This window comes from Zosterops lateralis (genome assembly GCF_965231275.1).
Source record: "Zosterops lateralis genome assembly, chromosome: 1".
Lineage (NCBI taxonomy): Eukaryota > Metazoa > Chordata > Aves > Passeriformes > Zosteropidae > Zosterops > Zosterops lateralis.
Genome location: NC_139762.1, coordinates 58,924,306 through 58,948,363, shown reverse-complemented (window position 1 = coordinate 58,948,363; position 24,058 = coordinate 58,924,306). Strand labels below are relative to the sequence as shown.

Genomic DNA, 24,058 nt, shown 5'->3' with positions numbered 1-24,058 from the left:
ACGTCTGTAGGTTTTAAAAAAAAACAGCCCAGCAAACCCCTTCCAAAGCAGAAGTTCCTCCACTTCGCGAAATGTGTGATAGTGTCAGCGCTGTGTTGCTTTTATAACTAACTGATTGAATTAATAAGGGGCAGGGAGGGAGTGCTACAGAGGCTGGAGATAAAGGAGGCTGCTCCCAGACAGGGGATGTGTCCTGGCTTGCCGAATTTTGGTCAGGGTTTTCTACTGACAGCCCAGGGGAAACATCTGTTGGATAAATTGTGAAGTGATCGCCAGTCCTCCCAAGAAGCCTACTTCAATTCTGGCACTCTCCAAAGGCATCGTTAAGGAGTCTCAAGCACAGTCTGGCTACTCCTTCTCTCCCTGCAGCTGAACGTGGCAGTACCAATTAAAGGGATTCCTCTTCCAGCGTCACAAGTTAAAATGTAGGAGGAAAATGAGGATATATCTGCTAATTGTTTTCCTATGGAAAGACCTGCCAAATCCACTGTGGTATTTGTGCTGCAGCCTTCATGTTGTGCTTCTTTCCATACATTAAAAAAAAGGGGGTTTTGGACATTAAAACAATTGCCAGGGATAGTCCCTCAGCAGCATTCCTTTCACAGTAGGACAGCTGTACACAAAAATATTATTTACAGACATTTGCAATAAATCAGACAGTTCTAAATGCGTCACCTCCATCCTAGCTGTGAAAGCAAAGAGAAAAGAAAAAGTGCATTCACTCTTTTACCTTTCAGGGGCCGTTTTTCTAAGGCAGGCCCACGTCCATGTGATGAAGTTCAAAATAACTAAAATTTGCATTTGCATGTCCCAATGCTGCAATAAGTGTACAAAAGAGATGACATAAAGTCTCAGTTTCCCCTTCATTTCGGTAACATCTGACAGTGGTGGGACTCGTGAAGCTGCATGTGTCTCTACTGCCCAGCTTATCCAGCAATCAGCTTATGGCTTTTCATTTGTGTTTTTCTAGGCCTGCAGAATGAAAACCTTATATTCTGTATTGTTTTTCTAGTTTCTTTCCAACTGAGGTCTGAAGATGTAAGGAAATAAAATTCTACCTTGTCTTCCAGTGATTTCTGTATCAATAATGTGCAGGAAAAATGACCAGACAAAGCCAGTTTCTTCCAAAAGGCACGTTCCCAGAAAAAATTATAGTTGTGGCTTAAATATATGTTTGCTTGAAAGCAGAAATTCAGTAAATTTGGAGGACCCAACACACCACTAAAAGCAGCTCCAGAAGTGGGACCACTGTAGCTGAACAAAACCAACTTCAAAATGGAGTCTAAAGCTATGTTTCCCAGCCCATGACCTTGCCTTTTGACCCAAGTAGCAAAATTTTAACAAGCCAGACGAGGAGCATATTAAAATCAAATCCTGCATGGCTGAGTAGCTTCCTTAATACTACCTTTCTTTTTGTATTGTTTAATATTAATATTGAATATGACTTACAGTCTAGGTAGTGTTCAAAAGGCATCATCGGTAGCAGTGTTGTTGTCTGAAAGTTCTGCAAATTGAATGTAGAACAGTTGCATATTTTGTCCAGGCAAACTCCCAGTGGCTCATCCCCCATCATGGTATCATGCACTCTGGATTGTGGTTCTTCCCTTCAGAAAAGCTGACGGGACTCCTGTCACAGGTTACCCAGATGGTCTCTTAGTTGGGCAACAACTTGGGCAACGCATTGTGGGAGCTCCTTTTCACATATGCCGTGCCCCTTCAAAGAGATTGTTTTTGCAAAAGTTGCTCCTTTCTTGGCTTGGGAAAACAAAAAAGGACAGAACTAGATATCTTTTTCTTTTGTCTTTTAGATGGTCACCATGTGTGGGAAATGGAAGCCAAAACCGACAAAGAAATGTGCAAGCCAGTAAGTCTGCCTTAAATATTTTAACATCAAGATGAAAAATATATATTGCCTTCTCCAGCACTGTTACTAAAGAGGGATTTCCAAGGCTTTGGCACTGAAACAGAACAAGTACTTAGGCCTCCCCTCCTGGAAATCTTTCTTTAACGCGAGCATGGGGTAAAAAGCCTTCACTGGAAGCTATCCTAAAAGTAGGAGAGACCATTTGGAAAATATTTTTTCATTGTCCGGGATGGGCCAGTTCCATCTGCTCATCTTTTGTCTTGCTGGGTCAGTTCTTTCCGCTGCTCCCCAAGCAATTTCTGATCATTTTCCTTGGCTTTCCTCTATCTAAAGCAGAAGAAACATGAGTCCCCTCACAGGAGATCAGCTCCACATTGGAGAAGTGTGGCTCCCTCAGCCATGACTCTAAGTGGGAAGTATGTCCACTATTCCACGTCTGCAGGAATATGCAATACTTGCAAACCTGCAGGCAAACAATTTAAAGATCTTGGCTGAATTCAGGCCAAATGCTAAGAAGAGCATTCCTTGTTACTCTTTCAAAAATGCCAAGGGAGGTTTTGATGGTCATAGCAGATTCACTGTGCGTATGTGTAAGCTGATGCCCTAGAAGCTAAGTCATTCCTTAGCCCTGTGCTGGAGCATTTAGTTTCTGACAGTAGAAGATCATCTACACATTCTCCAGCTCTTTTTCATGTTGCACTAGATGTGCATGCAACAGTGAATCTCCCATCCACAGAAGCTAGCAGGCTTAAAACTTCCTGAGTTATTACATGAAAATGTATTTCACTGTGGAAAATTGAAATATTTGAGTAATGCTGTCCTAATGCCTTTCAAAGGAAATATTGTTAGGTTCAGATATATCAAGGATGACCTGCCAACTGAGCTGTTGTGCTTTCTCCTGCTGAGTTCGAGACCGCAATTTGATTGTGGTCCCAGATTCTTGACAGAGGCAGGCTGGATAGAGCCTTGTCCATATGGAGTATCGTATTTGCTGTCCAAAGGGAAGAAGTGAAGGCTAGTGATTTTGTAAAGATCTGAGCCATGCTAAAATAATTTCCCTACTTGTGGAATCCTTGGCGTGGACACTGGGGTTGGATGGGAAGCCATCCTTGCCCACAAAGCCCCCCAGTTTACCTTCAAGGAATGTTTCTTTTCCTTCTTGGGGTTAACTTTTCAATACTATTGTACAGCTAGGCTGCCTTAGTGGTGCCTTGACTTTCTGATTTCTTTCTTTTACAGAATTCACTGGTGGTTGAGATTCCACCTTTCCGCAATCAGAGAATTACCAGCCCTGTTCAGGTCAACTTCTACGTCTGCAATGGGAAAAGAAAGAGAAGCCAGTACCAGCTTTTCACCTATCTTCCTGCTAATGGTAACAAAACAAATTCCTTATCTCTGCTAGTAAAAGTGAGAGATAATGATGATACATGGTTCTAATAATTCTTTAGTAATTCAAATATTTTGGAAGTATACCTGCTACTATGAGAGTGAGAATAAATCCAGGAGAGCTGCCTTTATCTCTTCTGGCCACACAAGAGACTGCCTCTGCAGATTATTTCCATTTGCATTGGTGGCAGAGGCCTGTTGAAACAAGGACTTCTGCTTTTGGGAGGAGAACAGCCACACCACGAACTCAGATATTTGTGAAGGCACTGAGCTCTCTGCTAAGCTGCTGTCAACCCTTGGTCGCACTTTCTAACCCCAGAGGGTAAATTGCATTCAAATAACATTTCTGAATTCACACCACAATATTTTAAGCATGATGGGCTCTGAGCTGGAGGTGGTGTGTGGATTCTCCTTGCAGTCATCTTGTACCTTGCAGCCTTGCATAGGGTGAAAATTGAGATAGACAATGTGGGTAGAGATTGGAGTGCTCCATGTAATATGCTTCATAGATGGGAAATGTTCAGAAACTTGTGCCAGTAATTTATTTTTTTTTCTTTGAGCTTATATTGGTAGCTGTGAAGTGACAATAAAGTCTCTCATGATAGCTGAATTCATACAAATAGGCTTGTATGAATATTTTAATAGCTAGTAAATTTAGATATTTAGTTATTATTTGAAATGGCCCTTATACTGAGAACACTCTTCAGAGAAAAGTAGGAAAAGAGGGGTGGCTGCTTTGTTGTTGTTTGGGGAGGAAGAAGAATTAGAAAAAAATTATTAAGCTGTGCTTTTTTGTAGACTTTCCAAGCAAAAATAATCCTTCTATGGGAAATACCAACAGAGCAATATTCAAGTCATGTCACATGACTGGAAGAGACATGCTATCACTTTGTAGGTGAAATCCCATAAAGTACACATTTAGAATTTTCACCCAGTTATCATGAGTGCACTTTTATCGGGACTTAAATTAAAAATAAGAGTACGGGAAACCTGACATGGCAACGGAGTGCTTATTGCATTTGTTCTGTGTAGCTATGCTTCACTGAATCAGCCTACTTATGCAAACTTCATTCCCAGTGGGGATGTCTGTGTATATTTAAAGACTGTTCATCTCTTAAATTGGAAAGAAAAAGAGTTGTTATTCTCTTTCACAACACTTTTCACACTTTTCAGCAACAAAAATCACTTGTAGAGGCAATCAGGTATTGCCTTGTCACCAAGTTACCCTCATAAATATTTCAGACTCTCGCCTCTTCTTAACTGCTGTTTATTAAGCAGCATCTTCCCCCCAGCCTTTACATAGGCCCTTTTTTACCATTGTATTCTAAACCCTGGGAATAGTGTGCACTCCTGCAGAGTTGGTTTATGCCATCACTGTTCTGTCTTTGGAACATTTGGTGTTCATTTGATGTGAAGAGATGGGAATAATATATACCTAGTGACAGCAGACCTAGTGACAACAGAGAATCAGACTAGGCTTTATTCTGCAGACATCTTTAATTATGGTAATTGTTGAAAACATTAGGAATCTTGTTTAGTCTGCTGAATTTTAAGTGCAATTAAAATTCAAGTTAAATCTTTTCATTTCGGTGTAAGGAAACCTAAAAGAAAAAATGTAACACTAGGGTAGGGTAAAGGGAAGCAGGTATTCCTAGTAAATATTCTTTCCATTCCTGTTTGGTTCTCCACTGACATGCTCTTAATACATATGTATATATGCATATAGGTAATTGAAAAACGTTTTGCGTTCTTTGCAGCCTCTCCCATAACAGTGGTAAAAGTGAATGTGCTTCTGCAATCATCAGAATTAATAGTATAGTATGTTTTTGTTATGCTTGTGTTGTAATGCCTGTGTTACAGCTGTAAGGTTTTTGCCCTTCTGTGGCTGGTATTTTTTTTCCATCGTGCTTTTCAAAGATAGATAAAAGCACCTCAACTATGTATTTAGAAACCATGTACAGTGATTGAATCAGTCATTTATGCTGCTGTATTTCTAGGAGTCATTTTAGGCTTCATTTGATTTCAGTCACAACACTCTTTTTATGTTCCAAGGCATAGAAAACCAAAGTTTAGCTCATGCAGAAAATTTATCTGAGTCAGGAACCACCAGGTGATCAGTGTAAAAAAATGGAGATGAGATAAGCGTGATTTTGGCCCAGGTAACATTTTGTGTGTTGTTTAAACAAATCCCACAAACAGAGGAGGTGTAGGGTTTTGACAAGCAAATGTCAGAGTGGTCATGAAGTGTAAGATGTGGTTTTACACAAATGAGACAGTATCCTGTAACCTGCTTCTTCTTCTTCTTCTTCTTCTTCTTCTTCTTCTTCTGTGCTTTTGGACTAATCAAATGCTACATTTCAGTGCCTGCCGTAGTTTTGTAGGTATTTCTGCTTGAGGGAACTTTCAAAAGCTTCATATTGCACATCAGACATATATTTTACAGCTCAACTGGACTGTGCCAAAGCAAAATACTAAATGTGGACTAAAGCCTAAATATTGTGTGAGCCCCCTGGTTGTGCTCCTGGGGTGGGTGTGGGCACACACAGACTAGAGGGGAGCCATGGGCTCTTGCTGTGCAGCTCCCATCCCCACTGCGGGGCAGTAGGAGGTTTTTCCTGTAGCTCCTATTTCTCCTCATTCCCTAGGGGAAAACAGCCAGTGGATCCAGGGACACGTGACCTCACTCATCCCACTTCCCATGGATGGTCCTATAGCATCTCCATGGAGTACATCCCTGTGACATGCAGCCAGCACAAGCTGCCATCTCCAGCTATGTTATTTCGCCGCCACAGGGCTTCTCCCGTGCTGCAGAGATGTGGCAGGATTTTACCTTCCCTCTCTTAGCTCAAGTGTTTGGCAGAGCAGGGACTTACTTGGTGAAGATGAGTTTTTGCTTCAGAAATAAAAAAAAATAAAAAAACCTCAAAAAACAAAACTGCTGTAAAAATGAAAATCTTACTGCTCTGTAAATTAAAAGTTAAAATAACAAAACAAAACAGAAAGTAGATGCTTCACAAAAGGAGCCAAGGTCTTGAAAACAGGCTTGCTTAAGTCTTTGGCTTGGGATAGACTGTAAACATAAGTACTCATAATCCACTTTTAATTGAATTTTTTGATTTACTGTTCTGCTAAATTTGAGCAGCTCCTGAATCCTGTATTAGCCTATATTGTACAGAAATGACTGTAATGTCATTTTTTTTAGTATTGCTTCAATGATACACATCACTGAGCAATTGCATATCGGTTTTGTCCTGGAGCCTGCAGCCTGTAGGCTCTTGAGACTCCTCCACAGACATGCCTGGTACAGAAATATAAGTAGTTTCCATACTATTCTGGCACAGGTGAATTCCTGCAGCTCATGTGGTAAGTACTGATACATTTTGCATTGCCACATCACACCAGAAGTTGAGGAGGAAGGCTCTGGACCAGGCGCTGCAGTCAGGAGTCTGAGCAGAGCACAATGAGCAAACCCTTGGACGTTCAGCTTTTAAAGTGCCTCCTCTGCTGTGGTTCTGTGCAGGTGGGCTCTGCAGCTCTGTTATGTGCAGTTTTGGAAAACTGTTTCAGGGTTAACCCGAGGAGTCTAAAGAAGAGGACAGGCATGTGTGTTGTGGTTCCAAATCCTGTGTTTTCACCTAAGAAAGCTGAAGGAGTTCTCCTGCTCTGAAGACTTTAAACAATGAATGATAAGGATTAGATGTCTGTCTGTTTAGATTTCTTTTAAGTAGGTACAAAAAAATAGAGGAAATGTGTTCAAGAACTTATTTTTGCAGATAGGAGCAAGTGCTCTCTGTTTTCTGTTATCCAACAAGTATTGATATCAAGAATGCTGAACACAGGAAAGTTTTTCTTTTAATTTTATTTACACAAGTAGTGATATCTGATGAACCAAAGACAGGCTAGTTTGTCTAGAAAATATTTAATAAAAAGGAAAAAGGAAAGTTGATGTGTTTCTTCTACTGGAATAAAAAATACACTTTTGCAAAGAGTTGATGATAAAGTATTTCCAGTTTCTGCTTCTGTCAGGCATTTTAATTGTCAAAGCTTTATTAAAAGATCATTTCATTGCTTCAATATTTATTTAAATGGTGTTCATATTCTGGGTAACTTTTACTTTGAGATACATTTCGCTAGCCACAGGGACAGGTTTCCAGCTGCACTCACAGAGACAGCTTTTCTGCAATTCCTTTGCCTCTCTGCCTCCCAGTCATCTGTACAAGTCTCTGAGATGTTGAGCTCCTCTGAAAACCTCGCCACAGTGACTTGGCGGGGATGGAAGTCCTTTGAATCTGTGGGTGTGGAGTTGGGGTGACTAGATGTGCCTCAGTATTGTGGTTTACAGCCCAGTGGCACAGAAGTGAAGCTCTTAACACAGTAGAATAGAATCATAGAATATCTCAAATTGGAAGGGACCCATAAGGATCACTAAGTCCAAATCCCCAGTCCTCACAGGACCATCCCTTGGTGAACATCTGGAAGCAGTGAGTGCTGCCCATGGCACACAGCTGTCAGTATTCTCCCGACTGCCTCTGCTCTAAAATTATCCCCTGGCCACCATGCAGATGGATGCAACAACACTTCTCTCATGGCTGCATTCAGCAGCCATTCCTCTGTTTCACCTCAGCCCTTCCGCCCACACCTCCCTCCCTAAGTTAAAAGATGACATCAGCCCCCTTAGCAGAAATGAGGATGCAAAGCATTGCCACTCTAATGTGACACAGCATGTGGCTTGTGCTGATTGTCTCCTGACACCTCTCACCTCTCAGTATTTGTTAAATTTTCCTACTTGAGGCCAGCAAATTATTAGCCTAGTCCTCTGTGCAAAACAGTGGTGATTTGGGAGCTGCTGGGGGAGCAGGGCCAAGTGCAAGCCCTGTGTGGTGCAGGGACTGTAGCCCGTGGCTGGTGCAATATGACCTCAGCAAGGGGATGGAGTGGGGCTGAGTCAGGCCTGGGGCCTCAGACCTGCTGCAGGTGTTTTCATCCCCAGGAGCATCTGGACTACTGCAAAGCCAGCACATGCAGGACAGGGCAACAGAAGGGACGGGATGAAAGGTTGGCCCCAGAGGACTTTTATTTTAGGTGAAAATAGGAATCACAGTTACTCATTTTTACACTATACACTGACACAGTTTATTTCATTTCGGCACTCAGTGGCTGGTTGTTACTTTTGACATTTAGCAGAGTAACTAAAAGCAGGTGAGGTTTTGTCAGGGTCCTGTTCTAGTTTATGACAATTACAAAGTTCATCATCACTGGGTGTATCAGCCCCTCCACTCCCATCCAGGAGCCATGGGAGGTCTGTGGAGGAGCAGAGGAGGCATGTGTTGCATTCATCAGCATAACACCCTCAGGTGATGGGTACCCACTGGAGCTGCCCTCACTTCAGGCATTGCCCACACTTCATCCAGGTGACATCCATTTTAGCAGTCAGACAGAGCCTGACCTGCAGACAGAGTCTGTCTTGATATGTATGGAGAGAGTCTGTCTTCATCTGTTAATGGAGAACGCTGCCTGCCTGTGGTGCTCCATCTTTCCCTGGAAGGCTAGGAAAAAGCGTCACCTGTGTGATGACCCTGAGAAAGGCAGGGGTGGACAAGCACTATGTAGAAGCCCCTGGCTATGTCTGACCATCAGCAATGATTACCCCTAATAGTTAACTTGCAGTGCATAAAATTGTCTATTGTCAGTACCTCAATTTTCAAATATTCCCCTTAAGATGCAAAAACCCCAGACAGTAGTTTTGGTCATTGAACTCCTCTGCCTGAGCATTTTGAGGACTCCTTGCCTTGCTTCCTAGTGATTTCCCCTGCCAGCAGGGATGAAGTAAGCACTGGTGGCGTAATGTGTAGCATCATCAAAAAAGAACTCAGCCTAGTGGATTTTAATATCTGACAGAAGTGACATAGAAAGCCTTGGCCAGTGTGGACTGGGTGTTATGCACAGTTAAACATCCAGTTGAAGGCAGTAGTGGAGCCAGGTGCTGCACCGCACTGTAGAAGCAGCAGTGGAGCAGCCCAAGTGGGCATATCACAGGCCTTGATTTTCCTATTCAACACTATAGGATTTAACAAAGTGTTATGATGGAAAATTGTGCCTTTTAAGAATTTTTATCTCTTTCTTTTGAAAGAAAGCTAGTGCATAATCTTCTGTACTAGCACAACCCAAAATGCCCTCCACCTACCTTATACTTTTCCCCATCTGGTTTAGTAGGGCATGCAACAAGCTACCATACACAATCTTCTGTCTCATGAATATATGTAGAATAACCTAATAGTTTAACAGCTGTTTAAAAACATTTAGCAAATGAGTTAGCTGGAAAGCACTTCCAAATCAGATAATGTCACAGTCCGAGATTATGTGGTGAAGTGTATGCACAAGGTTTCCATCTCCCCAAAGCTATTCTTGTATAAAACTGTAATATTCATCTGAACCTGTAAAAATCTATACACAAAACACAAAAAGGGCAGGCAGGCAGCCAGACATGTTTTAGAGTTAACCCTCCTGATGAGCAGCACCAGTAGTAGTGTACTAGCAAGAGAGGGTGAGTTCAGATAATTGTGCAGATAAAAGTGTACTCCCAAAGGAAGCAAGAGGCTTCTGAGTCACCCTGCCCTGGATTTAGTAGCTAAAAGCAAAGGCTTGGTAGCATCTTGATCTTTAAAAATGCTTTGGTTTAATAGGTGCCTGGGGAGACCACCAAGTTCACAGACAGCAACTGCACAGGTCCTTGTAGTTGACTGTCTTGCAAGATCCCTGGGACTGAGTGCTCCTCCCTTGTCACTGAGATTGCCACTGCTGCACATATGTTGGCAGGGCATTTCAGAAGGGTTTGCTCAGCCACTGCTGCTCGAGTGTTACTGAAACAGGGATTATGTTTGGTGAGGGCAGCCAGCCCCTTGCCTCTCCCCAGCACTGGCTGCTCCATAGTCAGAACAAGGGGTGAGGCCTCAAGTATGCTGGATCCAGCCAGTGCTGCAGCAGCAGCCAGGATTTTGTCTTTGCACGAGTCCAGAGCGGCTAAATAGTACATGCAGATGTGTCCACGTCCCTCGTTAGTCTCTGGCTGATCAGCAGCAAAGCAGTGACAGGAGCTGGGGTGACCTATACAGTGTCTTCTGCTCCCAGTATCAAAACTGACTGACAAGGAAGGATTTCAAAGGCACAAACAGCCTTTCAGAGCTCAACTCAGTAATGGAGATTTAGATACCTAACTCCTCAGCTCTCTTTGAAAGTCTCATCCCAAATTCTTACCAATTGCCAGACATTTAGTCCAGAAGTTGAAGAAATGTGTGTGTGCACACACACATTGATGAAAAAAGTAGTGTTTTGACTTTCATACTCTTAACTAAAATCTCTGTGCAGGTGCCAGGGAACTACATCATAGTCTGCACCATGAAAGGGAGCTATTTTGTTGGATAGGTTCAATCAAACTTAAAGGTAGAATAAATATATTTTACTGCCATAAATGTCTACACTAATAATACTACATGGAAATGGGAATTTGATAGTTAAATGTTAATCAGGATAAACATCTGTTTAATTGATAAGTTTTTATTTTTTCAGTTAACATATTTTAATAACATCCATCCCACCCCCCAAAAAAAAAAGTTTAAAAACCTATCTGGATTGCTGAAGTGCAAAAGCAAACACACACTTGTTAGAATTGTCAAAAATATATATATAGTTTATATCTGAGCACTTTCTGACTCCCTTTACTGAATGTGCATGATTTATTATTTTTCTTCTAGGTTTGATATATTAACTTTTTACCTGCTAGAAAGGCCTTTCATTTAAATGTGGGCTTGCAGAACTGGCTGAAATATTTCTCCCAGATTCAGACACACACAGAAGGACCATTGTCTTCCACCAGTGCCTTGGTATGATGTCATAACCCTGATCTCTCTGAGTAAGAAGCTTTGATTTATAGCTAGGGCTGCTGCCAATGCGTGGTTCTCAGAACTTCATATTAAATTAGATGACATAATGACATGAGTTCAGAGTCTAAGAAGGCATCACCAAACCATTGAAAACCAATTAGAAATTATTTTGCTTATCAGACTAATTTAGAACAGTGACCTCTGCCATATTTTAATATCCAAAATTGAGAACTGTTTAAAACTGTCTGTCAGCTGACCTAATGCATTGTGAAGTAACAGGCATTTAAAATTTCACTGTACCAAATTTGCATTCTTTTTTTACCTTTTTAGGGCAAGGGCCAGATCCTTCAGCACTGTTAAATGAATAATGTTGCTTGTGAGTCTGAGCATACATAGAAAGAGTATCATCTTTTGTGTTTACAATTTGACAAATTCTGGCTTCATTGCAGCAGTTTATTGTAGGCCAATCTCAGCAAGTATGGCAAATTCAATCACAGTTTTTCCTTCTAGCCAGTTGAGAGTCTGCAAGGCTGGGTGCTACCTCAGCACCACGGAGCAGTTCCGAGACAGAACGATTGTTGCTATTTGGTATGGATCTGCTGGATTTAAGAAGTGACTGTTGCTGCTGAAAGTGCTGGCAGGTTCTAAACAGCTGTAGGGCTTTGCAGTTAATTGCCAGCCCAGGCCTGCTATGTGACTGACTAGGAGTGTCTCTTTTAGCTGGCAGAGTTTTACCAAGTCATTCAAGATCTGAAATATTTGAGCTAGAAGTTAGTCAGGCTAATACTGTTCTCTGCTAAATATTGATCCTGAGAAAATTAGCAGTACTGTCTATATCATGGTGCATCTGCCTATGTGAAATACTCACTTGTGGAAGTCAGTGACAATGGAAATGGATGTGTGTTATGGCAGCTAAGTTACCATGCATCCACGGGGATATATAAAACAGCTCAAAACCCCTTTTTCTATCTTGGGTTTGTAAAGACTTACAGTTCATCAAGCATGAGTCAGTAGGTAAGTGGTAACACAAGTACCAAGCTGGCCAGTGAACAGTCCTGTCCACTGTGTTGTCTTGTGCTGAGGGTTCCCCTGTGAGCTGCCCAGAGTTCTCCTGTGCAGGGCTCTGATTTGGACTTGATCTTTGAGGGTCCCTTCCAAGTCAAGGTATTCTATGATTTTCCTATCTAGGAAAAAACAGTGAAGGTTTGTATCCTGTTCTAAGTCAGGCGCAGTTGCCCACCCCAGCTGAACATCTCAGTCCCCCAGAAGTCAGTGAGACAGTGGGTGAGGGTGTTTTAGTTCCTTGTAGCCTCATGGCAGCGTTTGAGTAACACTGTAGACACTGTGACGGTAAGTGGGTCACTAGTGAGTACAGCTACAGGCTGTTCCTGAATTGGTTTGGGGAGGTGTGCCTTGACATACCCATAGATCTTACTTTGGGCCCTCTAAGATCCTTTGAAAAGTGGAAGAAAACAGTTGCCCTTTCAAAGAAAGAATATAAGGTGATTTACACCAACTTTCAACCCAATCAGAATATTTTCAAATTTATCAGATCCACAGGTAGTTTGAGTTGAATTTGCAAATACAAACACTGGCAAAGATTTTTGGCCTTTGTTACTTCATTTGTTGACAATACATAGCTGGGGAGAAGCAGGTAATGGGACAGAGCAGCATAAATAAACCATTAACTGATGTAATGTAGCAATTTGTTGTATTGTGTCCTCCAAAAGTCAAGTACTACAGTTACTCATGATAAATACTTAAGTTGAGATCTGGCTGGAGCGGGGAATGTTAATGTCTTCTGGCATGCTCAGCTTTACAGGTCTGATTCCAGATCATCTGGATCATTAGTAATTGTTTCTTCATGTTAAAGAAAAAAAGCTTACAGACCTTCCTTCTCCAAACTGGTACCTCATGAAGGCATTTGCAGTTTTTTAAAGCGGATTGAGTGGCTGCCATCCCAGTCTGTATGATGCTTACGCTTACTCTGCACAGGGTAAATGGCTATGCAGCTGACAAAACACAGAAAAGTCAGATACAAATCCTTTCACCATTTCAGCAGGAATACTTTTCCTGTCTTCTGGTGTGATACTTATTCTAGTGATGGGATTAGCATACAAAATATATGATACTGAGCAAGGGCTGACTTTTTTTACTGTGTTGACAAAACAGATTAAAAAAGGTACAAAAACAGTTCAGTTGAACAAGTTCAGGCAACTCTAAGTACAGGTAGTATTTGTCCATTTAAAGACAATTTGTTTCCCATTACATGAAATAACTGATGCCCATAAGTATTAGTTCAAAACAAAACAACCCTGACTAGCCCTGACCAGTCTCTGTTTTCCCTCTCAATTTGTAGGGACCAGGAGTGTCTTTTGTTGCTGTCACCATATCCAAGTGAGTTTTTGGACCAAGAGGTGTGGAATAGAGTCCCTCCCACCCATCAGTCCTTCATCTGGTGCAGAGCAGGACTTACTGGTGGTCCTCCATTGGCTGCAGTATGTGTATTTCAGTGTAGCAACACACACAAAAAAGATTCTCAATATTCACGGACACTAATCAGATCTCCAAATGGACCCCATAGCATTGCTTTTGTAAAGAAAATCTCAGACTAAAGTGACAAAAAAGTGCTTGGTGCACCAGGTAGCAAAGGTGTGCTGCAGAAGAGCTACAATGAAAAGCCAGTCTGAGATCAGGAACCTGCCTTCTGTGAAGCCTCCAGCCTCCTGCCACCAGGACTATAACCCCTCCCTAGGTTATTGCAAGTCAGACAACTCCAGGGTTTATTGGAGTTGTATTGCCAGTGGTTTAGCTTAGAATTATTTAGCACAGGTGTTTCTATAACAGTGATATATTGGGAAAATTCAGTGTTCAACAACCATCATATTTCCAGCTGTGCTGTGGTTAGTGCTAGCACAGTGAACCTAATATAAAACATGTGAGAATATTTGCTAGCTCAGGAACTTGTTAAAGGTATTTTCTTACAGTATCTGAGTTGCTGTGTTTATCTAGGTGCATTTCTTCAGTCTTGCATTCTCCTAAAAGGTGTGATAGTAGTTTTGTAAAGCTGTCACTGAACCTGGAATCTGCTTCTCTGCAACCAAGTGCATTAGTAGCCCTCCTAGCCAGTGTGCAGCACACAAGCTGGTGAAAATAAGATCCAATGACAGTCCATCACACCTAGTGTATTTGTCTTGAGCAGCACCTGTGCATATGTTCCATATATAGGCCTGTTTTTACTAGGGTGCTAGAAATCTTGAAACAAGTGTTGCAAGCATCTACATGTAAAAGAACATAAAAGGAACAAAGTTAACAAGGGGCTCCGGGACTGTAAAACAAGGGTAGTGAAGTGCATTCACCACCAACAAAATCTGTGAGTGTTAAAAGAGGTTTTATAAGTACAGATGGACATGTGTGTTTTAAGGGGTTCAAAAAGACTCATACACAAACATAATAAATGGCTGGACAATGTGTGAGGGTTTTGTAAAACACATATAAATAAAAATACAGTCAGAGACAGTCATGCAACACACATGTGTCTGAGCTGGATTGTGAAAAGATGTTTCATTATTAACTTCATGCCACAATGGGTTGGTTATTAGAATATTATGAAAAATACTCTCTGGTGTCACCAGAAAATTTTTAGAAAGAAGATAAATGCCACTATGCATCCATACTTGACTGTTATATGCCTTAGAGTTTCATCTGCCTAGAAAAAAATACATCTACAGTCTAGTTTGGCCCTATTATTTGTAATTTTCCTGTTAGAGAAAGTGAGTCAGTTTTACCTGTGCACTGCATCTGTTGTAGGAGAAGCTTCAAAGACGCCTCTCTTTGATTTGAGAGAGAAAGCAAATGTTGAAAAGACATTTTGATTTGAGAAAGGATCTTTCTTTTCTGATTTGAGAAAGCAGCTCTGCATTTGTCCTGACTGAGTTGATGACTGAGTTTCTGTCCACATTCTGGTAGTTTTTAGAGACATGACAGCTCAATTAGGGCATCATTTGGGACAGTGGGTGGAGCGAGCGGGGGTCCAGAACAGGGACTGGTTTTTCTTGGTAGGCAGAGACTGGCTAACATTTGTTAGGATCTGGCATTATTAAAAATCAAATGCAATTATGTAAAAAAACTAAACAAGTCAGATCCTACTCTTTGAAAATATCCTTTCTTTCAAAAATATCCTCATAATTGAAAACTTCTTGTATGTAGCACTTTGTCGAATATCTTTGCAACTTTATTTTCATTGAACTCTAAAAGTCCCATCTCTACCTTGTTATGCTCCAGTTTACTGAGTGTACAGACATTTATCAAATGGGCCATCGGTAGCTGCAGAAATGCAGTAGTCTATCCAAGTTAAAATTCTTGCCTTGATTACTACAAATCCATGGAGCCCTTGGGTCCAAAGCTTCCACTGAAGCACAGCTATTTGCAAATAGATTTTTATAGCACATTAGTGCTGGAGGAGAGTCCAAAGAAAATAGTCCTTTTCAATATTAGAACCAGCTGTGACTTTCTTGTGCTGATGACTCATTCATTTTTTTTTATAGGGTGGGAGAACTAGGCAAAAGACACACAGAGTCTTATTCACAACGTTGTTTGTTTTGCAAAGGGTATCCTAGCCACAAGCCAACTTGATCATACCAATACGCAACTCATGTTTATTTAAAACCTTTTTTCTTTTAACAGTTCCAATTATAAAAACAGAACCCACAGATGACTATGAGCCTGCTCAAACCTGTGGACCAATGAACCAAGGCTTAAGCCCTCTCTCTAAACCATACTACAGTCAGCAGATCATGATGCCCCCCGATCCTGGTTCGTGCCTCGTGGCCGGCTTTGCCTCCTGCCAGCAGAGAAACGCTGTGATGTCACCTTCTCCCAACGCAAGCCCCAAGCTGCACGACCTTTCATCCTCTCCATACAAGTGCATCCCCAACCCGGGCCACAGTCACCTCGGACTTCAGCAGCCCGCTGGAGGTGTCCCCACCATACAGGAAGTGCCAAGGTCTATAGTTGTGCACCCAAGCCCCCCCGAGCAATCATCTCACGTCATGCTGCAGCCGCAGGTGAGTCAACATCTGAGCAGTAGCTGTCCCCTTGGTTATCAACAAACACTCTATCCCAACAGTCCCTCTTCTCCAGTTCCATCTGTTACCCAAGAGCCAACCTATTTGCAGTCCTGCAGTCCAACTCACTCATCCATAATGGGTCAACAGCAGCAGCAACTGCCGAAGGTTCACAGAAATGAGTCTCCAACAACCCAACCACTGTCATTGCCAGAGTTGCATGAGGAAAGTAATCATAATTTGGCCCCTATTCCTGTAACGATCAAGCGAGAACCTGAGGAATTGGACCAGATGTACCTGGATGATGGTAAGTCTTCCGCAGCATAGGTTTGCGTTCACCATGTTGCTCTATCAGTGAGTTCCGTTAACCTCCCCTTCTTTTGAATCTTGGTGGAAAAAAAAATCCATTAATAGCCTGGTGGAAAGGTGCGGACTTTGCTTGGATTGTCTTTTTACAGGAAAGGGCCCTTTCATTTCATTTGCAGTAATGAAACCCCGTCACCTAAGCATTAAATGTTAAGCAATTAAATGTTAGTTAGTATAGAGCTCTAGCTGCATGACCAATAGCTATGTGGTAATAATCTTAACTGTATGTTCTTGGCTTATGCCCATGCTGGTGACCTGTAGAGCTGCAGTGAAAACATATTTAACATTGTCCCATTCATAATGCAGTGAAATGTCTGATGTGCAAATCTGTTCACTGAAACTAAATGTTAAACTGCTCTACTTCAGTTGAGAAGGTTCAAATTAAAAATGGAGGCATATCTTTCAGCATCACTTTTCAGTCTATTTGCATCTGATGTTAAGACTACCTGTTTTTCCCCCATTTTTATTGTGGCCTTGCTGCTGCTTTTTCTTCTTTTTTTTTTTTTCTTTTCCTGGTTTTTTAAGATTCTGTATACATACATATATATACATACACGCAGTACTGAAAAGTTGAAATGCTGTGATAAACTTGTAAGACCCTAGTTCCCAAATATTTATTAGTTGAATATAATGAAAGGGATAATATGGAATTTGATTATGTGACTGTACGGAACTGCCATTCAGCAATTGCTGCTTATTATCCCAGTAGTATTCCGGACCCTTACTTTAAGGCAGGATGTAAATTCCCTTCCAATAGCCACATAACTTTATATAATATACCATGCTAGCTGAAGAAGAAATGCCACTTGAATGGCTGCATTGAAACTAATTGGTGCCAAGGAACATCTGAATGTTATTGTCCTTAAGAGACATTTTAAGGACAATTCATTGCACTGTGTTTTGGTTTTTTTAAAGAAGGACATTTTGTCATTCTATTGTAAACAGCTATGCTACTCACTGAATTAGGATTGCAAATTAATGTTCTGGAACCTGAGTAGCAGCTCTTTGCTTTTCAACTCTAAGAAATTTTTTTTTTTAACAGAAGTTGTTATTGAGTACATGATAGAGAGGTGTAGGGAACTTTCCCTAACGAGGAGTTAAGATCATTAGTTTTTCACAAAACATCTTTTTGACAGGGTTTCTTCATAACAGTGTGCATTTTTATCACTTACCTATACTGTGAGGAACATGATTTCAACAAGCTAAATGAGAAATGTATACAAGCCAAAAAAGCCATGCCAGAATTTTGGGTTTGAGAAAAACCAGAATTTATCTATGTAAGGAGGAGAATTTAGATAAATCTAAACCTAGCGTATAGCTGTCTTTTGTAGAAAAGTGCAAGAAAGGGGCAGCCTTCCTGCTTTAGCTCTCAAAAATCCAGCAACCTCTTCTCTGACGGAACCATGAACCTGCCTTTGGCTGGTTCCTGCTGGAGAGTTGGGACTGTGTCTCAGGGATGAAGGGTGAATGAAGCTCCTCAGCCATGCCTGCTTTAGGTTTCTCATGGAGGAACAGAGGAATATTGTTACCATGTGGTCTGAGAGAGAGGGTTTTAGTACTCTCAGCAATGCTCATTGTCTCTGAAAAAGCCTAAATGGTTTAGCCTTTAACCTCATCTCTGTTCCTTCTCTCCTCTGGACAAATATGCACACTGGTCCTCTAACAGATGATCAGAACCGATTGCAGAAGCCACTGTGTACATCTACACTAATACTTGAGGTTGACCAAAGACCTCTTCAGCTACCCAAATCCAGATATACTTCCCTTTGGCATCCAGCAGGATTTCAAAATCATTCTGTGGCTGACCACGAGAACTATAGACCAAGAAAGACATAACAGTCCTGATAACAGTATTTAATAGGAAGAAACCCAAGCCTTTGTAGTTCAATAAATTAAATACCACCAGTTCCCTCCAAGGGGGTCAATCCGAAATGGCTAAAATGATCTTTAGGTTTGTCTCAGGGACACTGATGGAACTCAAGCCACATGAGCTGCCTTTTCCTATCTAAACTTTATCTCACTGCCTGAAGAAAAGGTCATGCCCTCTGTGTATATCTGAAGTGGACTACTACCCTCTTTATATTTGTTTCAGTATCTGGATGAGGGGCTAAAGGCCAGAAGTGTTTCTTGTTGGATTTCTGCTGGCCAAGATGTCCTGTTCAAACCATGCAGAGCTCTGGCATGCTTCAGACACTCAGCAGAGGAGCATGAAGCTGTGAGTCAGGCTGGAAGCCTGTTTAGGTATATGCTATAGGCATTTCATGAAGGCAGCATTTTCACACCATTGCAGACATTGGTTTCACATTACATTTAATCTGATGGAACTGCAGGCTCCTGTGAAAAGGGTGGCCTCAATCCATCTTGCTCTGTCACATGTTCTTGCTGCTTCCTTCGAGTCATATCAATTGATTATGGAGCAGCAGAGCAGGCTAATGGAAAATTAGCCTGCCCGAAATAGCTAAATCCACATAGTTTTCTGTTGGGTCAGCTCATGGAACCACATCCAGTAGCTGGATCCAGCCCTTGAGAAGGGGCAAGAAGCCTGGTGCTGTAGGTCGAGGGGTGCTGCAGGGTCACTCTGGGTGGCAGAAGCCCACAATAGGCCAGAGTAAGTGTGAGTTGAAGCCAATTCTGGTGTGATCTTACCTTCCCTAGCAACTATCTAATCCCTCATCCTGTTTTGGTTAAAAATCCCCTTCTCGTGCTCACCTGTCAGTTACGGAAGGGAGACGTTGCACAGTCTCAAAGGGCAGTTTGGCCACTCTGGTGGGTGCCTGGGAGCCACCAGTGATTGCTCCTGGTGTTGCAGGGCATGCTGCTCACTGAGATCAGCATGGAGAAGGCAAGGCAGGCATACAGAACCTTTGTGCCTGGTACTGTTTCGCTCATACCTCTGACCATAACAGGGCAACAAGGGACCATGAGTTTTGGCAAGTGGCTCATACTGAATAGGAGCAACTCATTTTCCCATGTGCCTGACTTTTTTATTTTTTTTTTTTTTTTTTTTAATAGGAGCTTTTTGAAGGTATCACAATTTTTAATGCATTTGTGAACAATATGAAAGCCAGAGACAGGTCAAGTGTACTTAACTGCTTTCCTTGCCTGCTACTACAAGTATAGCAACTCTTTTCCTCATCCCTGATTAATGAAATATTTTAATGACATTAAAAACCAAAATCTCAAAGCATTTCTCATTTTAATAAGTACATCTTCACAGGATCTTGTAGCTATTTAATACCTCTGGTTTTATCTAAAAGTATTTAAGAAGTGTGAGGTATTGACATCTAACATACTTAGGGGACTACCAGAAAAATAAAAATGTCCAAATGATTTTCCCAGATTATAACTGATAAAATTTTGATTGCTTGTTTACCACTTTAGGGAGGTTTGATATATGTATCTAATATACATAGAGCAGTTTTGGACCAGTATAAGCAGAAATCTTTTGGTTTCAGCTTATAGGTTTAAAGTAATATTTGTTCCTTTAGTTCTGGAATATGTCCAAATATAGACCATTTACACTGCAAAGTATAGATGGAAAAAAACAGTCAATTAATTTATATAAATAGAAATCCTTTATGTGACATCTTTCTGCTTTGGTAAAGTAGCTGAAGTGATATAAAGGGAGCACACACAGAGAATTCCATTTTGGTAAGGAAGTTCTGGTCTTGGCAAACTTATTTTAAATCAAAATCTACAGTAGCCACCTGGGCTACTCATTAAATGTGCTGTCCATTTCAGTATGTGAATATGTTATTCCACATATAGAACGTACTTAAAACTCATGCCATAAAGTGATACCTGATATATTATGGCTATGCTCTTGATACTGAAAGGTATCTGGCTTGGATACCAGCACCCGTTTCAAATCATTTTGAGTTCAGCCTCTTAGCAAAGATTATGGCTGACTGCCTTTGCTGCTTTCACAGGAAAATTTGATTAAAAGTGGTTGAAAATGTGACATTTATGCCTGGTTTTGGTCCCCTGCAAGAGTCCACGGTCCTTTGCAGGGGGAGAGGGGAGTGCCTCTTGTCCTCTGTACCAGGAGCTCTTGCAGATACCTGCAGGGCACTGGGACACTCTGGTAGGTGATGCTGGGACTGATGGTGTCTCCATGTGCGTGTGTCACTCCTGCCCTGGGCAGTGATGTTTGCCTTTCAGATCTAACCTGGCAGGAGTGTGAGGTGCTAGGGTGCTGGAGCTAATGGAAAATCATTAGGCAGGCAGGCTTGAGGGACCTCTTTAATACAAGTCCATGCTGTAATTTCTTTTAAGAAAATACACGTTATTTAGATATTGATGTGTCTGCTATACAGCCCTTTGAGATATGAAGTGGAATTATTATTGCCTAAAGAGATGGATAGTTTGGGGAAGCTACAAGCTAATGAGAATTCTTCCAGGTCCCTTGAACCAGATGTGAAAATTTACCTAATTTGTATCTTTGGCATCTTTATATTTATATTTTGAGTGTGCTTCTCTCTGCAGTTATCTGATTAGTACTTGGTTTAAGAGCTGTGCTAGTCTGCTCTTGAACTAAGCCTCCTTCTTTTCTGTTGACTAGGGCAGCTCAGACAATTTTTCAGAGTTTTAACTGTCTTTCTTAGTGGTAGAAGAAACCCAAAGCCAGAGGCAGGAGAGTGGAAGTTCACACAGCTTTCCAGATGTCCAGACAGCTGGGAACTGGCCAGCTCACAACAGGAGATGCTGTAGGTGACTTGAAATCACCTTCCACATCCCCATTTCCTTTTCCTGGACCTAGTGTAGCCTGTGTGGAACACAGAATTGAGCTCCAAGTCTTTCATTTCACCAGGATGGATCATGCCAAGAAATATTTTTCAGGTTGTAACTGGCACTCCCAGAAGCTATTAGATATTTTACCTGCAGCAGAATGACACTCATTTGTGAAATTATTTCCTGCTGTTGGAAACATCAAAGAATGTAGTTTTCATTACAGATGAAAATGACGCTATTTTGAAAAAGCAAGAGGGAAACACATTGGTACCAGCAGGAAAAACTGTACAACTTATATTTTCAGCAGATTTTAAGGTCTATTGTACATTCTGTAATCCCATTTGTTATATTAATGCACAGAACTTTACAAAAGCAATTTTTAATTGAAAGCAAAGCAGCATCCTGGAGGATTCTGTCTTTGATTACTCAGTGCTTGAGTACTGAAGGTCTGGCTTCTCATCTCAACTTTTGAGATGCAGTGGCAGCCTTGTTGAAATCAGGAGCACACTTCCATTGGTGATCATGAGGCCAGGGTTCCACATGCTGTTGAAAAAAGTGTTTTCCAGAATGTCCTGAGTCTTACGTAAGAGCCAGAACTGAAATAACAGTATCTGAAAGACAGATCTCTTGTCTGAAGTTTTGTATATTAATTCAGCCTCCTCCTCTCCACATGAAATGCTTTCATAAAGGCCTCTCTCCTGATCTCGACTTGATCAGATCTATAAATCTTTGCATAGTAAGATGAAAATACACAGGCCATAAACAAAGGTATCTGATGTTTGGATATGTGGCTAGCAGAAAGTATCAGAACCACATAATCATCTTTTTTAAAACAAGGAGGCTTTTGTTCTTATGATTGTCTTTGCACAGCTGTGCATTTTATAGCACCATGCACTCATTGCGACTTGTATTTTACTCTGAAAAGGTAAATTGGGAGTATTAAGCCCCCAATAAGTATGTAAAAGTGGCAAAACCACAGGTAAAGTGTTACTGAAAGCTGCAGTCCTGCCAGCCATTTCATTTTAAACATGGCTCTTTTAAATATAACTTTTGCAGTAAAAGCTGTAACTCCTGGATGTAATATGAGCTATTGCTAATGTCATTCCCATGAATTGCTTACAGTGTTGAACCGTTAGATGTCTGACAAGTCCATATATCTCCTATACAGTATATATGAAAGTTTTTTGCGTCTAAACCATATGTTCTTTTTTTACTTCTCTGTATTCTGGAAATGCACGTGGTTTGGTGATATAGTTTATTTGAACAGGAACCATAGCAGACAGAATTATTCTTTCGCTGAAATGTATCCTTTTTCATACATCTGAGCTTCATGATTAAAGCAATTGGCTCTTGAGGCGTTAAGTTTAGTCTGCTGCTGCCACAATTATGCCTTTGAAAACTCCTGAGTTCACCCAGTGATTTCCAGTAGTCCAAATGTCATTAGAACAACATGCAGGTAGTCTGCGAAGTCCAGTAACACTGTCTACACTTTTGGCTTGGGCGAGCTTTTCCCTTCCTCCCTCTTGGCCAGGCCTCGCAGCTCTGGGAGAAAACAAATAGCTTTCCTCATGGAAAGTTTTACTTAACCTGGCGTGGTGCCTGTGCCTAGACCCTCCTCATCTCTAATGATGATTGAAAGTGTACATGCTACTGTGATAAAACATGCTGAGTCGTTAACATTTGGGGCTTGGGTTGTAGGCGATGAGTAAGGGAGGGCTGAAGTAATGCCTTCGAGTCAGACCTTCGGTGGACTTGCACGTCTGGGTTGGAGGGGGATCCTGTTACACGAAACCACACACCCACGGGAATGTGTTTTGCTGTTTCTAGCAAGTTTGATGAATTGGGTCTCCCAGGAGGCCTGCCAGAAGAAAGCCCCCAGAAGCACAGATGACCAGACTAGGTGTCTTTCCTGGTTTTCTGCAAGCCCCAGGTGTGCAGTGGCCCAGAGCAGACCTGCCTACCTCTTAGCTGTGGTGTGCTGTGAAATACAGTAGGGGACTTTGCTTTCTTTCAACGCCAGCATTTACATTTCCAGAGAGCTCCTTGAGTCTCAGGCTTTCAAGAAAGTGTCCAGTCTCTTTGGAGAAGGCCGTAGTGGCTCCAGCCCCATTCAGTGATTCCAAACACTGGTGAAGGGAGCAGGAGGCTGACCAAGTGACAGGAAAGCTGCAGAAAGCAGTGTTGAAAAAGCAGCCTTTGGCTGATGTGCATCAGCACACCCACCTTCACGTTAACACTTGGTGTTATTAAGTGTTTGTCTGAAGCTGTGTTGCTCCCCCTCTTTCCAGCTGAGAGCAACTTGGAAGATGTTGCTTCTCACTCCCATGCCTGATTCAATCTTCCATTTCTATATCAATGGCTGTTGGTGTTGCCATTTCAAATGGTAAAGGCTTTGTTGGTTATTTTCTGTAAGCTTTCCCTGGCAGTCCAGAGAGAAGAAGTTGCTGTATCTGAGCCTTGGTAACATTTACATCTGCTTTTAAACCTGGAGCAGTGCCAAAGAAAATACATGGCTTGCAGAAGCACAAGCTTCGTGAGAAGGCTTTGTTCCGATGCAAATTATTTTAGGAATATGTTGTTTGTTTGAATCGTTTCTGCTGAGCTGAGCAATATTAGCTGCTTAGGTGTGGCCTCATGCCTTGGCCTCCGTGCTCTTGTGTCCTGAACCCCTTCTGTCAAAACATTTGTGGGGAAGTTGTGGTAGCAGGCCCCTCTTCTCGAGGGAACAGAATACGGCACAGCAGCACCTCCGCAGAGCTGGGCTG

The 24,058-nt window shown here is 41.7% G+C and overlaps 1 protein-coding gene across 5 annotated transcripts in view; it reads left to right on the top strand.

Moving 5' to 3' along the window:
- Positions 1-24,058, top strand: part of NFATC1 (nuclear factor of activated T cells 1) — a gene marked incomplete at its 5' end in the record, with an annotated part of 110,230 nt that overhangs the window by 61,992 nt on the left and 24,180 nt on the right. For 2 of the 5 annotated variants that reach the window (XM_083865349.1, XM_083865350.1), the window contains 3 exons: positions 1,809-1,864; positions 3,104-3,236; positions 15,817-16,503. In XM_083865349.1, the coding sequence (XP_083721475.1) occupies positions 1,809-1,864; positions 3,104-3,236; positions 15,817-16,503 (876 nt within the window). Of the gene's footprint in view, positions 1-1,808; positions 1,865-3,103; positions 3,237-15,816; positions 16,504-24,058 lie in introns of those variants that run through there. The other 3 variants (XM_083865351.1, XM_083865352.1, XM_083865353.1) reach the window with 3 other exon arrangements.